The sequence below is a fragment of the Xiphophorus hellerii genome, chromosome 18 (assembly GCF_003331165.1).
Source record: "Xiphophorus hellerii strain 12219 chromosome 18, Xiphophorus_hellerii-4.1, whole genome shotgun sequence".
In the NCBI taxonomy this organism is placed as follows: Eukaryota; Metazoa; Chordata; class Actinopteri; order Cyprinodontiformes; family Poeciliidae; genus Xiphophorus; species Xiphophorus hellerii.
The window spans coordinates 21,454,425-21,471,993 of NC_045689.1; the positions used below are offsets into that span (position 1 = coordinate 21,454,425).

The 17,569-nt window shown below is 42.8% G+C and overlaps 1 protein-coding gene across 1 annotated transcript; it reads left to right on the top strand.

Moving 5' to 3' along the window:
- Nucleotides 1-136: 136 nt before the first annotated feature.
- Nucleotides 137-17,214, top strand: mnta (MAX network transcriptional repressor a). Its single transcript, XM_032545960.1, has 6 exons — nucleotides 137-410; nucleotides 4,500-5,127; nucleotides 5,352-5,393; nucleotides 5,858-5,969; nucleotides 14,059-14,251; nucleotides 14,986-17,214. Exons 1-6 carry the CDS (start codon nucleotides 338-340, stop codon nucleotides 15,714-15,716), a joined length of 1,779 nt encoding a protein of 592 aa, XP_032401851.1. The 5' UTR covers nucleotides 137-337; the 3' UTR covers nucleotides 15,717-17,214.
- Nucleotides 17,215-17,569: the final 355 nt, after the last annotated feature.

Consider the following 17,569-nt stretch of genomic DNA (forward strand, 5'->3'; position numbering starts at 1 on the left):
ACCGCCCTGAGTCATGTTCCGTGTTTCGTCTTCCTCTGACAGAGGGTGGGGACGGCTACGTGTCTGTGGGCGTGTCCCAACGCTGCGTGATTCACAAACCGTGTTTGTTCGTACTACTTTGAGCGCCATCTTGTTTGTAACTCCTCTACGTAAGTGGTTGGGTTTGTGCAGAGAAGGAGGAGGATCCGATTACTTCATTTTTCAGTTTGTTTTCCCTCCCCCCAGAGTTAGTCTGGGAACCTCTTCCCGTACTGTACTACACAGACGCGTATCGCTCCTTCGCTGTGGTGCTTTTCTCTAAAGAAAAATCCAGGCAGTGTTTCGCCACTGGACAGAAATGAGCATCGAAACGCTTCTGGAAGCTGCCAAGTTTTTGGAATTACAAGCCCAGCAGCAACAGAAAGCACGTGGTAAATTTGGATTTTTATTTTTTATTATTACGTTTGATGTTGTTTCCCGAAGTATAGTTTTTAAGCTGCGGGGTTAAAAAGAATCAAAGAAGACTGCTATTTTTTTTTGGGGGGGGGGGGGGGGGGGGGTTAAACGATGGATGTTATTCATTTCCTTGCGTCGCCCACGTAGCGATTTCTGTGCAGTTGTATCTTAATCCAAATGTGAGATCTGTGTATCTGCGAAATGTCAGGGAATATTTTAGTTTTACTTTCGCATTTGTGTTTGCGTGCAGACGACGCTCGGGTTGCAGCTAGTTTATGTGGTCACTAACAGAAATATTAGTGAAATATGCATTATTTTTTTACTGCAGTGAGTGCCAGCGATTACTGCATTGGAACCTGCTGCGCATTTCACACTGTAAAGTTCTCAGATGGTTTCTGCTTTTACTTCATTATTATAAAGATTACACGATCACGCTATAATAAAACTGCTTTACAAGAGATATGTTAATCCATCGACTCAAACGGGGGGATAAAGGGCGGTGGCGCCGGGAATGCCAGGCTCCTTTTTATATAATGACCTGACAGCGTCCAAAGGGGATCAAGTGACTGGTTTACATACATCTGTCTACTTCAATCACCCGCTGTGGTTAAAAATACGAACTATATGGTCTTACTGTACAGAGACACGACTGCGTCTCTCAGTCTACTTATATCAGTTAAAAATAATAATAAATAAACAGAAACAAACTCCTGTTCCTCTCAGACGCTGGTGAGGGGCTTTGAATGTCTGTCGATGACGCGCTATCAACAAACCTCGCCCCAAAGTATTAACGGCATCCTGACTCCGCCCCTTTCACCACGTGCGTGCCGGGCTACCCCTCCCAGAGCTTGTTTATACAAAAGATGAGTCACTACTCTGTGGAAATTTAACCTCATTCCGCCTAAAGAGCATAGAGCTGAATATGTAGCTAAACAGTAGGTTTTAGCAAAACCAGCTAACGCAGTTTCCATCCGTTGGTTCAGGTACAACCCAGGCAGTTAGATTTAAGCAAAATAGAGAAAGATCTTTTCTATAATTTTTTTTACTCACAACCTTATTTCTAGAAAAATATTGACAGGTTTAGTATGTTTAGGGTAGAATGTCCAAAGTACATTGCAAGGCAATATTGTCTTTAATTAGGGATTCAACACTTTTGTATGGATCTTGGGGTGATATGAGGGTCAAGGTGGGGTAGCAGGGTTTGACCTAGTGTAATATAAGCCTGGCGGGCCACCAAGCTTTACTTGTGCTCCCACCAGGCTAAGCATTGCTTATTTATTTAAGTCTTTTTAAAATGTTTGGATTTATTAAGACTTTATAGTTGGTGTTCAGGTGTTAATCTTCCAATCTTTCAATAACACAGGAATTATCAAGTGATATTTTAAAATTTTCTGTCAACTTTAAAAAACAATTTTAACTCAAAAACATAACAGGCCGCTGGATGAATGACTGCCCCGGCACCCAACCACCGGTCTTAGCAAGTTTTCTGGGGGAAACCTTCGGGTCGGTATAAAAAATATTGTTGAATAGGCTAAATAAAGTCAAGAAAAAAAAATCGCTGGACTACACAAAGAGAACGTACTTGATATGTTCAATTAATTCATAAGATGATGCTCATAAGTGAATACCAAATTTTACATAATGGCATGTTTTTTTCTGTACGTATTTCCATGTCAGTGCTGTTTTTTAAAACACTGTACCTTCTTGGATAATTTTTGCTTATCTTGTGGTGATTAAGGTTTTTTTTGTACTATGACACACACAAGTCTTTTTGTTGTGGTGAAATATTTTCATAAATCTGAATAGAGCTGTGCAATATATTGAGTTTCAATCATTGCACATTTAATATGTGGAATATTGTAATTACAAAGGCCTGCATGGATGCAATATTTTAAATGCATTTATTGTTTTTATACCACTAACATATTTGGCCAGCTGAAAGTGCTTTCACTGTCTTTGATGCATATTTTAGTGGCTGAGATGTTAAAGCTTACATACAGAGAAAGGGGGCATTGTACTGTCAGGAAGTGATTTGTAAGGAAAATATGGATGAATCATTATAGTCAATGCAATACTAAATCATTATATTGCACTTGCATGCTTAACTGATAGTGTGCAGCCCAATTACAGAGAGAAACAGTCACAAAAATGTACCTGGAGAACCCTGGCTGTTACACATGCATATGGAGAACGTTTACAACTCTGCACAGACAGGCCACCGCTGGGATTTAAACCCAGGATGTTTCTGCAGCAAGGACAACCTAACCACAATGCTACCTTAATGTGCTCCTTCAGGACCAGATGCAAGCTCATTAAGATTTTACAGCTGCACCTGGGATTAAATTTAAGCTCCTCTGCCTGTGTGGAGATTTGATGCGTGTTAATCGTGAAATTTTAAACCGTCTTCCTAAAACAAAAGATGTCCGTGGCTGTTTAAAGCCTTAACTTTGATGAAGTTGGTGTGAACAAGAGTTATTAGAGCAGGATCAGAGTGAGAGCTCCTGTTTCTCTCTCCTCTCTCTGCTCCTCCTGCTTTGCTGCACTGGGGGAGCAGAGTCCTCTTCCTCCTCCTCCTCCTCCTCCGCTGCTGTAGAGCAGGTCACTGTGTGCGGGAAAGTAGGCCAGTGTTTCTCTATCTGCTGCTGCAGTTATATAATGCCTATAGAAAACCCGCTGTTTTTTGTTTTTTTTTCTTTTCGAACTGCCTCATTTGTTTTCTGTCTGAAAAGGCACTGCTGTTTATGTGCCTACGTCACAATACAATAAAGCACGACTACAATAACACAACGCACCATGTCTTATAAAAGTGGGCCGGCGCAGTTAGCAGAACATCCTGTTCTTTCAGCATTTTCCCTACTTGGACAACTTTTTGTAACGTGACATGACACATATACAGAGAAAATGACTAGTCAGTGGGATGGTATAAAAAGGTTTACCAGTTATTTAAAACAGCAGACATTTCCCTCATAGCTGTTTTTCTTTCTGAATTATGTCAAACACGTTCAAGAAGTTACAACAGTGTCTGTTGACACATGAAGCAGTGAAATGTTTTGGTTTGTTCAACATGTTTGCACTTTTCTTGGTTGTAATAGCCGAGAAAATTTGGGTTTGGTTTCTGCAAGGTGTCTTCCTGCAATTTCTTATACTAAACCAAGTTTTCTTGGTTCATTACAATCCTTAAGTAAAGATTTGTCCTCCAGAAGTAGGGCTCTAAAGTTCCTCACCTTTGAACATTTATCTGTTGGACAAAACCAATTCTGATAGGTTTCACTCAGCAGGGGAACGCTGAGTAAAATCTATTTTTGGGGGATTTGAGTGTAAAATATTTCACCGTCAATGTCTTACACCGTCACCGGCTAAATGATGTCAGAAATATTCAAATTTATGCTTTATGCATTGTGTTGGATGTATCAGATGAAATGGCCAACATTTTTAGTTTGTTTTTGCATCAACCTGCAGGATGAATTTGATGCACTTTTTGAGGGTATTAAAGGTCAACTGATCAGCATGTTTTCACTGTTGGATTCACAAGTAATGCAGCACATTTATTTTCACTTTTATATGCCACAGTCCTTTGGAAATAAAAACAAATGTACCAGTCAAAATAATACCAGGATAAAGCCATAATACTTAAAAACTGAAGTAGTAATTTTAATGAGAACTCCAATGAAAAATAATAAAAAATGTACTTTTTCTGAAGAAGGCTTTTTTCTTGTAAGTTTAAGACGTTCTTCTGGTAAAATTGCATATTTATTTTGCTAATATTATGATAACTTTCCCGTGATTAAAAGTAATTCTCTTAGCCTTACACCTCACAGAATGGATGATTAATATAAAAGACACTTTTTATTACTTGTAATTTATTTTTTACAGAAAAGGAAGTAAATACGAAAAAATTGTATTTAAAATCGGATCAGGCGTGAAAAAAAAACTGGAAATTTTATTTTTGAGCTATATCGCCCAGCCTTAACAAAACATATTTATTTTTTTTCTAATGAATTGCACCCTGGGCATGAGTGAGCTGTTGGTAGATTAGTAACCTGCTTGTTTTTGTCCTTCCACAGAGGATGAAGTGAAGGCGAAGCTGCTTCTGCAGCAGAAGACAGAGTATATTTACCCTGATGTGACTTATAACTCTACACCGCACATCAACAATGTCCCCAAAGCAGAGGAACGTCTCACCGAGTGCCGCCCACCACCCATACCGCCCTCTTTGCCTCCCTCTTCCATGCCCGTCACCGTCTTCCCCATCCCCGTGGTTACCCCTAACCCCACAGGGTCACCCTCTTTGCCGGTCACCACCCTTTCACCGCCAGCTGCTCCGTCGCTGGCCTTCCCTAACAGAGACCCTCAGTCTCCTCAGGAGCAAAGCGCTGCGGGCATGAGGTGCTCCCCGCCTCTCAAAGCCGACTACCCAACTCCTGCGGTGACGGTCAACCACAGGCAGCCCATCCAGAACCATCACAACCTCTCTCTGCTCATCGACCAAAACACTCAAGTGCAGCAGCCGACGCCGACGCAGCAAGTGGTTCAGTGCTATGCAGGTTCAATCATCTCAGCCCCTCAGCACCAAGCTTTACTTCCCCACCCTAGCCCCTTGCTCCAGCCCACTCCCCCGCAGAACGGCACCGTCAGCCGGGGGAGTCCGCCTGACGACAGCCGCCAGCTGGACAGTAAGAAGAGACCCGGAGGGTACGTCCAACGAAATGAGGCTGGGTGTTATTTTAACTGTTAGAACTTTGGTATAGTTTCACCAAATCAATATGATGGTTCACAAAATGTCAGAAATAACGATTAACCCAGAGTTTATCCCCACTAAAATGTCAGTAAGAAGAAAGAAAATATTTGATTAATTGTGATTGTTTTCGTCAGGTTGCCTCAGTTGGACATGAGGTTTTTTTTCTCTGTTCTTGCAGGGCCGGCACAAGAGAAGTGCACAACAAACTAGAGAAGAACAGGTGAGTTTTACCCGCCTCCTTAATGACTACCTCACTGCTTACCTCATAACATCTGCTGTAACAGAAATGTAAAAGGTTTATTTCACTGAAAAACCGCACACTCTCACCAAATATTTTTAGTCTAGTTTCTAGTTCCACTGGCAGATTATTTCTCTTATAACAAGAAATGTCTCCCGTCTTATAATGTGACAATGGAACTGGTACTTTTTCATCAACATTAAGGAATTATTGACTTAAGACAAACTAATATATCTTGCTGAAAAGTTACTTGCAAGTTATTTTTGTCTTATTTCAAGTCTAATAAGATATTTGCATTAGAAACTTGACCAAAAATACTTGGTAAGATTTTGTTCTTTTGCAGTGTAGCTCTTTTTTATTTTAAAACAAATATATCTTGGGGGTTATTAAAACTAATCATTTCGGGAGTTTGTTCTCACTGATTCGGTCTTCGTTGCATCTGCCAGGCGAGCGCACCTGAAGGAGTGCTTCGAGACGCTGAAAAAGAACATCCCAAACATCGACGAGAAGAAGACCTCCAACCTCAGCGTGTTGAGAAGTGCACTCAGATACATTCAGGTGAGCCCTTCCAGCAGCTGCCTAAGTGTTCGGGCTTATCTGCTCTCTGGGTGAAGACAAGCTTTGTGGTTTCCTTTCTGAAGACTCCGCGTCATTTGGAAGTGAAGCGTGAGGAACAGAGGGAGTGGCAGGACAGAAACCTGCTCCTCTGCTATGAAACTGTGATTGGCTCAAAAGCAGCCAGCTCTGTTAGCGCAACAGGAGTGTCCAAGCAGTTCAGACACCATTTGCGCAAGGCATTTAAATCTATTTTTAGCTCGACTTAAGCTTCTTTTGAATTTATACAACTACAGGCTTTTTCACTTGATTCTGTTCGGTGTAATTGTTACTGCTGTTAAAAGGTCTGCTCATGACTCAATGATTCAATGTGGGTGTTGTGGTTGTAAACTGCTGGTGCAAAGGTCCACCGCTGGCCCAGTTTAATAGAGTGAGAATTCAGTTTTTACAGACATTCACAGTTTCCTTTCTAACTTATTTTTAAGCAGTTGATCATTAAATATAAAATAAGAAGAGTCAGACTGTTTTTTGGGACTCATATCAATTTTAGCCAATTCTGATTTCTCTTTAGAAACTATAAAAAAATATAAGATCACCATTTAAATAATTTTTGCTTTACCTTTCTGGTGCAAGTGGTCATATTATTTGATTTGGGATCAGAATTGGTGTCAAACAAGATTTCATGCTTTTAAAAAAAACATATCAGGGTTATTTTACATAAGCGATTTGCAGAGTTTGTGCAATTAGCATTGCTAAAACAGCATTTTCCATGACAGACAGAGGGAATCTCAAAGGCATAGAATATCAGCCTTGCTACATGCTGTGTACCTTTCCTGTTTGCTGCTGCACAGATCAGACATGTTGGAGAAAATACAATTTACATTTAAGCAGCTTCTTATATCTGTGTGCTTCCTCTGGTGGATTTGTATTGCTTTACTAATACTGAAAATGGCAAACTTCAACTTCATCACTGAAGAGTGTTGTCAAACCCGAAAAAGAGCTGATTTTTCTCGATGGATCTCTTAAAATCCCTCTGATCTGAGAGCAGCTCCAGTAGTTATGAGGCTGGCATGTTTTGGTTTTAAACCGCTGTCACTGAGCGATGAATGAGGTTACTTTATTCACTCTTGCGTCTGAGTTGTACAGGCCTTCCTACCAGACGTTACTCTCCAGATTTTATTATTGAACAGGGGAGCAGATTTGGGAATGTTGAAATTGAAGAGGTTGATTTGTGGCTGACGGGAATTAGAGTCTGGTTTGTCCTCTCAGGAGGAAAGTGGGACAGCGTGGGTGCACGGCTCATCACTCAGCCTCCCTCTCTACGCCTCCCTCTGTGATTTAGCATCCTACTGTGCCTGTCGTGATAAACTGGCACACTGACATCCCCAGCTTTCCCTCATAATGACGTTAACAATTGCTACATTTTAAGGCACAAAGAGGAAAGAAAATTCGTATTACTCTCACCTCCATTATGTAGTTGCACAGAAACCGGTTCATGTATTGTAAGGTCACAAAGGTCTATCTGTATTTGTACTCGTGCACGCCTTTTTCCCCACAAAGAGGATTTTTCCCGTCACTGGGCGGGCAGTGGAGTGACACACACACACAAAGTTTGGTTTAAAAGGAAAACAAGATAAAGTGGAGGCATGGGAACACGTGTCCGGTCTGCGTACTCCTCTCCCCGCCCCTGTTCTCTCTCCATCCCAGGCCGACGGGAGGAGGAGGAGCAGCTTCTGCTCTGAACTGCGGCTCAGAAAAGTGATTTGCAAAAAGCTGTAGGCTTGGCATCACATTTCATTTCTACTGCAGCCGAACCCGAATGTTTATGTAATGCTAAAGTAAGCACAGAGGCAGGAGTTTCAACACTTTTCCACAAAGTTGCCAACTGTTTGAACATCCGGACTTTCTCATATCATCTTCTCAGCTTGTGACTCAGAGCAGATTAACATGGAGTCAGGTTCTTTCATATTTTTCTTCTCACGCAGCTACATGCGTTTCTGTTTTTATTATTATTTGATTTTGATCCTCCCGCTGCTAAAGGCATCCTCGTGAGCCGGCAGCGTAAAAGTAATACAAAAAAAATAAAATCACAGAGACTGGAAAGTTAAGCCGCCGCATTAGCGCTCCTCCTCTCTTCCTCTACCCTGCCCTCTCTGAGCTTTTAAGGCCACATGAGCAGCGAGCACATGGCTTCCCTAGACCGCGAGACGTCACCCCCCTCGCTGCCCCCGCCCAGCGCGGCAGCAGGCAGGACTCGCTGTACCACGGCGCTGAGCTGCCAGCAGCAGGGAGGGAGCGTGGAGTGGTAAACACAAGGCTCGGTTTACTCCACTCTTGCCTCGTCTCGTCTCCCTCGCCGGCCCAACTTGTTCCTCCACTGCCAGCCGGAGACATGTTTCGTTTCCGGCCGAAACTGTGGCAGTCAGGTTTTAGAGATTAATTATTCAAATTGTGATGAAATGACATTTTTCATTCATTTCGAACATGTAAACTGTCAGGAGAAAATACATTGAAATGAATAAGAAGAAAACAAACAACCCCATAATAATAATCAAACATAATAAAACAATATTTCATAGCCAGTTTGCGAAGGAGTAGGAGAAAACCAAAGCATCCCATCCCCAATTATCTCGTCCAGATATGCCCCACATTATACATATTTACACACCTAATTCTTGTGGATTGTGGCATTATTCTTATTTTTTGAAAATCCTACCTTAGTTGATTTACTATTTTTTCATTTTATATTAATTCAGCTTTCTTGACAGTTGGAATATGTTCAGCTCTAAAAGGTCAGAATAATAAACAAAATAAAAATCAGTGTTACAACCTTAATTATGTGAAAGTCATAAAATGAAACCTTTGTTCATATTATTGTTATTATATATTGTGATACTAATATATTTATATTTATGAATATATTTGATCTATTTACATCATTTCAACTTTAACCACAAACAAGTTAAAATTAATTTGAATAAAAACTAAATATATTCTCAAAAGCAGATGAAATCAAAACAAAGCAGGGTGAAACGATACAAAGATTTGTTAAATATGTTCAGAAAAAACACTGATATTCAATATAAGTTCCTTAGTTTATTTTAAAATGCAGTATAAGCAAGAGAGAAATAATCATTTAAATTGTATAGACCAAGTTAAACAAGTGAGTCCTGAAGTGATATCATGGATCATGAGAACAAATATGCAACCAATATCTGGACCTCGGATCAATTAGATCTAAACTAAGAGGTAATTAGGCCAAATATTAGTCAGTTAACTTTTTCTCACAAGGAAATCATTCAGAAAGTAGATATTTTCTCCCTCAGACAAGCTTTTAATTGTTAGTCAGGCACCATGTGAAATTCTTTTTTCCTGCTGGAAGGCCCAGAAAGACAATGGTCTATGGTAACCAGAGCGTCACAAGACCTGTGCAGAAGCCTTGTTGGTGGGCCAGGCTGAGCAGCATGTCTGCAACGTGGCCTGTGGCGCTGCTGGCCCTTTAAGAGGAGCCAGCCGTGTGCTGCAGCAGTGAGTCAGTGAGTACAGCTTGTGTTGCTCCCTCTCAATCCGCCCCCTCCCGCTCCCAGTCTCTGTGGCCATGTGCTCGGCACTCGCATTGCTTGTGACGGAGCTTTGCTGCTGTTTACCCTGCATGGGTGTACACACACTCACTCTCTCACATACACACGCACACACACACCCCCACAAGTTTGCGCAGAAATCTTTGCGGGGACTTGCCATTGACTTCCATTCATTTCTACAGCCTAAGCCTTACCCTTACCCTTATCCATTACATCCCTAACCCTAACCAAAACTCAATTCATATCCTTTGTCCTAAATCTGACCCCTGACCCAAAAACAGCGTTTCTCCTTGTGGGGACCAGGCTTCGGTCCCCACAAGGAGCAGTGTGTCCCCACAACGTAGTATATGTCAGGAAAATGGTCCCCATAAGGTATTAGAAACAAACGTACACACACACACGGTTCAGCCTATCTGTGTGCTAATCTAGATGTCCGCCGCACACAAACAAAGCTCAGGTGACGCTGTGTCTATCTGAAGAAGAGGTTTGGTCGCTCCTCAGAGTGCAGCCATGTGCAAAGAATAATAAAGTTCTCGGCAATTTGTGTCTTACCAACCTGGTGACATGATTAACATGCTGATGTGCGATCCATCTGCTGCAGACTTAGCCACCAGGTTAACTTGGCTAATCTCAGCTGTTATTAACGAGATGTGAGCACGCCGCAGCCTGTACCCTCCACCACCGGGTTCAGTGGGTCTCCATGTTTCTGGAGCACATCTCCTCTCTGCTCCATGCTCTCTCCATGACTCACTCCGTGTACTATTATGGCAGCTTATGACTCATATAAGATTGCAAAAAAAAAGAAAAAAAAAGAAAGCAGTTCCATCTGTTTTGCAGTCTTTTTTTTCTTCCATACTGAATTTAAAAGTCAATATTTGTATGTTGAGGCAAAGTCTGAGATGACCTCACGGCACCGTAAGAGTCCATGTTTGTCCGTTATGAAGGAAACCTTGGGAGGTCCTTGGTTGTTTCCCTGCCAAACAAAGATGGAGGCATTCCAGTGACATCAACACAGAGCGGCTGGTCCTCTCTGAGAGTCCCTTCTGTGTCCAGATGTCTCCGACTATTTGACACAGAAGACGTTATCAGTCATTCAGGCGTTTATGTTCTGCCTGGTTCATTGAGCAGTAAAGTGCTGTCGTTGTCTTTTACGTTTCCATGGTGCCCAACATTTTAATGTTTCAATGTATCCGACTATCATGGTGAATTGAAAAGAGTGAAATCTTGATCATCTTACAAAGACACGTTTAGAACCACAGAGTCAATAAAAACACAGGTAAGAGTGTCCACAGCCAGGTTTCACCTTTTCTACAAGGGTTTTAAAAATCACAACATGACGAGCCTCGGCAACGAGTGTTTTTCATCGCTGGGGAAGAATTTTACAGAAATTGTTTAATTCAGCCGCAGTAAAAGGTTTTCAGGCCTGTTTGAGGTCAAGTCTTCCTGGAATCTAAGCAGAGCTAAACCCACACTCTGGCTAAACCCCTTCAAAGCCCCACATTCATGTGGACCGCTCATATCGGGGGGAGCTACTGGCGGGCTTCAGATCAGAACATTCTTTCGGGATTTTTTAATAGAGAAAGGATATCATAGCTCTATCAATGATGGCAAGTTGTTGAAGTCGTATAGCAGCACCCCTGACGTAGTTCACCACTGTTCCATTATCTTCTGTACCTTGCTGGAGTCCAAAAGCTTTAAAATGGGGTTTTAACAGCCACTTTATTTCTTTCTTTTGTTTGGTTTTTATTTTCTCAAACAAGAAGTGCCTTTTCAGATTTTTTTTTTTCTTTTTAGAATAATTCATGTTGTCAAAACAGTTTCAGTTTAGGGGATTTTTAGGTTATCTTCAGGCCTTGGGTTTTTGCAGGTGAAGTTGAGCTCAAAATGTGGTGAAGTATGTTACATTCCTGTTTGTACATCGCTGTGGTTCAGAACACATTTTTTTAACCTGCAATTTCTACTCAGCATCATTATATATATTAAAAGTAGTTGGATAATGTAGAACGTTGAGGCGTTTGAGACTTTTTCACAGCCTTGTAAATCATACTGATGGATCACATTTAACGGCCCATCAGTCTTTTGTAGATCTTTGCCAACAAGATCATTCCAGCCCATCTTAGTTCTCTTCAAAAACCACGTCCCATGTATTTTACTGGCAATGCAATGTTCTACACCACGTCACACGTACTCTGATTGGTTGGCCTGTGTGAGGCGAGGTCACAAGAAGCATGTGTGTTTAGAGACCTGGCTTTAGGAGGTTGACTTTATTCTGATCAAATAATAATTCAATAGGAACTTTACAGGTGAAAAGCTGTGTTGAAAGCGAGTCTATTGTTATTATTATTACTTCCCAGTGAATTCCTGTTTGTAGCTTTAAAAGCCAGAAATAGAAACTCGGTCCATGTGCTTCAGTGACGGCCTCGTTGCAGAGCGGCGCAGCAAAGCCTCAGAGTGTTCGGCCCGTGTTTTTCTAATCCTGGATCAGGACTAAAGAGAGACAGGTGCCGACTCACACTCGGCCCGCCTTTTGTTCCCCTCTGCTATTTGCGTTCATGTGCAGCATTGTGCTGTGGGACGTGTGCAGAGAGCAGGTCAGCACAAACCTTTCCCATTTCATGCTGCTGCTGCTTCATACACCCCCCTGCCGCCCAACCTCCCCTTTTCTCATTCACCCTGCGGACGTGAACAGGAAGTCCACCCCTGGAGAAACTGGCTTTATGATCCTGAGTCATCAGGTTTCACAGAGCCACTTCCCTCCTAACCAGAGCGCGTGTTGGATAAAGGAGCCACGCTGGTGAAAAGCATGCCTAATTATAGTGCTCAGTTTCAAAATATTATAATAATGTAGTTGGTCTTGTCTTGTCATGCTGGGCTCAAGTCTTTAGTTAAAGCTAATTTCCTTGAGGGTTTCTGGCTGTCCTGACTTTCATTTGATGTGTGGTCAGGTTTTCATGTGTTTTCCTCCTGATGCCTCGGACAGGGAAGTCCAGCTCAGTCAGCTGGTGAAGGCGAATTGGGTCACAAGGAGCCGCTGCCAGGAAGCTCCTCCTACTTTCATACTCCTCCTTTTTCACGCTGCAGCACTGTTACTTTTGTCTCCTGCGCAGCACAATAAATAATTTTAAGTAATCAGCTTCAAAATCTTGTAAATGTTTTATTCTCAGTGCTTAAAATCTTTTATCACAGGGCCGCTCACAGGATGTAATCTGTTATTACGCCAGACAAAGCAGCTAATTCTGCCAATAAGTCAGGCTTTTTAACTAATGTGAATTAGGTTCATTTATAGTAAAAAGAATGAGACTATTTTCCCAGTCTGTGGTGGTAATAATTTATTCATTTTCCGAGGCTTTATCCCCAGAGTTCATACGGATGCTTGAAATCCTTAAAAAGGTTAACATTTTCTAAGATTGTCCGAAAGGGTTTTGAGTGTCTGGAAAATGTTTGATTTCTGTGTAAAGTCCTTAAAATGCTTGATATTCAAACTACACAGTTTTGAATTAAAGTGCAATCTAATGTTTGGTTAAAAGCCTAAATTTGGAAAACGTTTGTAGTTGAAACCAGATATTTAAAAGATATTAAAGACACCTACCTTTGTTTCCTCACTCTAGTTAAATCAAACTAAACTTCTCTTGTTTCAGATCACATCGAATCAGTATTATTTCTACCTGCTGATCGCCAAACAATTTGAAATGTAAGAGACATTTCAAAACACAAGAAATTGTTATATTTTAGTTCATCTTGTCCCAGCTGTATAATACAATCATAATACCGTATTTTCCGGACTATAGAACACACCATACCATAAGCTGCACCTTCAACTTTTTTTGAAAAAAATAAAAATAAAAAGTACATATATAAGCCGCACCGGGCTGTAAGCCAATGGTATCTCCGCCGCTCTTGGTTTTTCACAAGGACACAGCAGAGGGAGCGTCCTTAATAAATCTGCTGGATTTATTAGGCGCAGCCCTCCGTCTCCAACTCCGAACCATGGTTTCGTTCGCGCCGAGTTTACGCAGCGGCTATCTGTACTGCCAGATCGATAGCCTTCAACTTAAAAGCTGCATCATGTGAGTTTGAAAACATTTCTCCGCCTTTTCATCGCCATTTCTCTGCTGCTAGCATGTGCTTGTTCTAAATGAAAATTGGCGCTTTCTTCTTTGATTTCCAATTTTGACATCCAACGATTCACTTCCTGATAAAGAGCCCCCTGGTGGTTGAAAAACGAATCCACAGGAAAGCCGCACCGGGATATAAGCCTCATGGTTCAAAGCGTGGGAAAAAAGTAGCGGCTTATACTCCGAAAAATACGGTATATTATGCAACAGCAATAAAAGATATATAATAGTGAATTTAAACGGTCTTCTTCAGCTCATTTATATTGTTTTAATCAGAACAGTGTTGCTTGAAAAGTTTGACAAATGTTTGAATTTGACTGTGGGAAAAGCGTACGAACTCTGAACCTCTGCCCACCGACCTGCCTTCATCAACCTGACACTTCCATATGTTTCTAGACGTTGAAGCGCAAAGAGAAGGAGTACGAACACGACATGGAGCGGCTGGCCAGAGAGAAGATCGCCACGCAGCAGCGGCTGGCGGAGCTGAAGAACGACGTGAGCCAGTGGATGGATGTGGTGGAGATCGACCGCGTCCTCAGACAGACGGGGCAGCCGGAGGAGGACCAGGCCTCCACCTCCACCGCTTCAGGTGAGCACATCTGGCCCACAGCAGCTCAGTGGGATGCTGTGAAGAACACTGTTCTGTTCATCATCTCAAAATAGTAAAACTGTCCACCTGGAGGGAGCATTACGCTGAGGAGATCCAGAGGCAGGGAAAGAGCCACGTTCACAGTGCTTCACTTTATCACTGTTTATGTGACAGCCTTCTTACAAAATTACAATAGTTTTTTTCTCAAAATTCTGCACACAAGAACCCCAATATGACAATGTAGAAAAATAGTTGAAATTTTTGGAAATTTATTGAAAATGTCAGCCTTTTCTTAATGCTTGTTGATCCACCTTCAGCAGCTTTTGCAGTCTCAAGTCTTTGCGTATGAAGCCTCTGGCTCAGCTTCATCTTCAGGCAGTTTGCTCCCTTCTTCTTCTCCACCTCCATCGGGTTGGACGGAGGCGTCTGTGCAGCTTTTTCAGATCTTTGGAGACATTTAGTCAAATTGAAGTCACTCCAGCAGTACATCACTTTCAAGCCAGAGCTTAAATATTATCAAAGCGTTAATGTTTGTTTGGCTCAGGCAAACTGTAAAGACGCCCCAGGAGGTCTGTCAATGCAGCCAACAGGTTCTACCTCGTTTAGACTGAAGGGGCTAAATACAACAAGTACACAACTTCCTTCCTTCCTTACATTCATGTTCTACTTTGTGTTCGTGATAAATCCCAGCATGATGCTCCTGAGACTGACGGTGAGTGCTGTTGTTGTTCCAGAGGGTGAGGAAGGAATGGAGGAAGACCTGGAGGAAGAGTCGGCTCAGAGAGCGCCGAGTGCCTCGCCGGCTGCGCCCCACACCATGAAGCCCGAGCTGCTCAAGCTCGTCACCCAGACTCCAGCTGTGACCCCAGCCACCACCGCCTCCATTATCACCCAGCACATCTCCACCCTGAACAAAGCCCCCCTGCTGCAGCCCCTCCCATTGAACCCAGTAGCCCCGCCCATCCTCCCCGCTCCGGCATCCAGCCCTCCCTCCGTCCCCGCCAAGCCCGTCGCCAGCCTGCATCCTACGGTTATCGCCCACGCTTCGGTCTCCCACCCCTCCGTCATCCAGGCAGTGAACCACGTTCTCCATGGAGGGGCCCCTAAACACATGACCCTTGGCCCCTGTACCACCAGCAGCTCCGTGCAGCTGGCCCCCAGTCCTCAGCCCTTTAGCCACATCACCGTTCACCCAGTGGCCCACCTTGGGCAGCACATCCCGGCCCTCTACCCGCAGCCGGTAGCGGTCACGCCGCCGGCCGTGGTGGGCCACATCGCCCACCCGCACGTCAACGGGACCTCCTCCACCCAGGCCACAGCCGCCGCCGCAATCGTCGGCAAGCAGGCGGCGGTGAGCACTCAGATGATGGCACACCACCCGCAGCTCATGGGTCAGACGGTGCTTAACCCCGTAACCATGGTGACGATGCCCTCCTTCCCCATCAGCACTCTGAAGCTGGCCTGAGAAGCGCGGAAAGAGCCGAGGCGGGAAGCGGTCCAGGACTGGGATCAGCAGGGCAGGACGCTGCAGACCGACAGCAGCCAGGGAGCCAATCAGGGCTGCATGAGGTCATCAGCATGCGCCCAAAGCAAACGGGTGCATGTGCTTTTTTTAGACAGAGAAGCAGAAGATGTTTTCACATCCTGATCTGAGCTGGACTCTGATTTAGAGCAGCTCCTCCTCTAGCAGCAGCAGCACATGCTGCAGGGCTGGAGCTAAATCCTGGACCGGACTCAACCTTCTGCACCACAGCTGGAGTCGACACTGACGCTGCACACGGCTACAGCGCCCCCTCCTGTCAGTGCGGTGCAAAACCACTCCGATCATGAATATACTGAAGGATAATAACCAGATAACGCCCTCTTACAGTAAAATAATGTGCAGTTTTGGTTTCGACAATCACAGTTTTCGCTGTTACCTGCAGTCGTACACATGTAGAGTTGTGTTTTTGTTACTGCTTAGAGTACCAAATATTTTTGCCAAATAGAATCGGTCGCTGCGTCGTACTACCTAGCAGCCTGGTTTATATATTTTTATGACCACATGAGAAATACTGATGCTCAGCAGAAACGCATTAATCCACAGCGACTACTCTGACATGGGTATAAACTTCAGCACCAGATGTGAATAATCATCTTTTAACAAAGCCTGCACTGTGAACATTTCTACTGTGCGAGTGCGGCGACACGCAGCTCTCTCAACCTGAATGTACTGATCTGTGGGAGGGAAGGAAGCGACGCGTCACAGACGTCAAGATCACGTTACTAAAATATATGTAGAGTGAAACATTTACAGCTGAATTTTTACTGTTGCTTATTTGTCCTGATGAATAATTTGTGTTTAATGTAAATTTTCTTATTGTTTTCCTCTGGGACCATGTAAAAAAAAAAAAAATTGCTGTATATAACGGTGGCGACGACCACACAGACCTCCAGAATCACATTCGGCCACTTTAACAGACTTCTCCCTCATGTTTTTGTATTTTGTAATATTACCGCAGGGACTTTTTTTTCCCCTTTTCCAGGACAAAAATAAAACAAAACTTCTCCCAATGTCATTACTATATGCAAATGATTTTTGGTCGACTGCATTTTTTGCGCCGCGTCGCTGCAAAACTAACCGAAAAGTTCACAGGGATAAATGTACTTGAAGAAGCAACAGAGTACTGGTGTGTTTTTCCCTATGGAGAAAGTTCAAGGTGTATATAAGTTTGATAATGTTGGACTGCATATAGATCTAACTGTATTATGTAAAAAAAACAACAAAAAAAACACTCTGAAGAATGTCAAATATAAAATTTATAAAATAAATTCTATTATGTTTACAAATGTTTTGCTTCTTTGCCATTTTATAACTACGCTCAGGGATATTGGACCGTACCAAACAATCCTGATCTGAGGTGAGAAGTTACTCAACTGATCAAAATGTTTTGAACGGAAATAAAATGTACATTTCACTTTTTGAACTGAACCATTTGTACTTGAACGCATCGACTTCTTTCTGGATATTCAGAGTTACTGTCCTTCACCTTCCTGAGGATCATCATTCGGTAGAGTGTATGGAAATGGTACTAAATAAATAAACTGAATTTAATTAGTTTAATTCAAAGATCTATTTAATTTCAATTAAATCACAGCATTACTTCCTTAAAATGGGAGGATTAATTTCAGTTTAACCGTCATAAGCGTGGGAAAGTTTGGATCTGCTGTTTGGTTATAAATGTGTTATAAAAGAAGCTCGACCTGCATGATGCCTGCCAGCCTGCCTCCATTAAAGCACGGCAGAGGCTCCATCATGGTGAACGAGAGCCTGGAAAT

Coding starts and splice junctions, on each gene's coding strand:
- mnta (XM_032545960.1), top strand. CDS start 338: ATGAGCATCGAAACGCTTCTGGAAGCTGCCAAGTTTTTGGAATTACAA. Junction 5,128..5,351: donor AGTAAGAAGAGACCCGGAGG/GTACGTCCAACG, acceptor CTGTTCTTGCAG/GGCCGGCACAAGAGAAGTGC. Junction 5,394..5,857: donor AACAAACTAGAGAAGAACAG/GTGAGTTTTACC, acceptor TGCATCTGCCAG/GCGAGCGCACCTGAAGGAGT.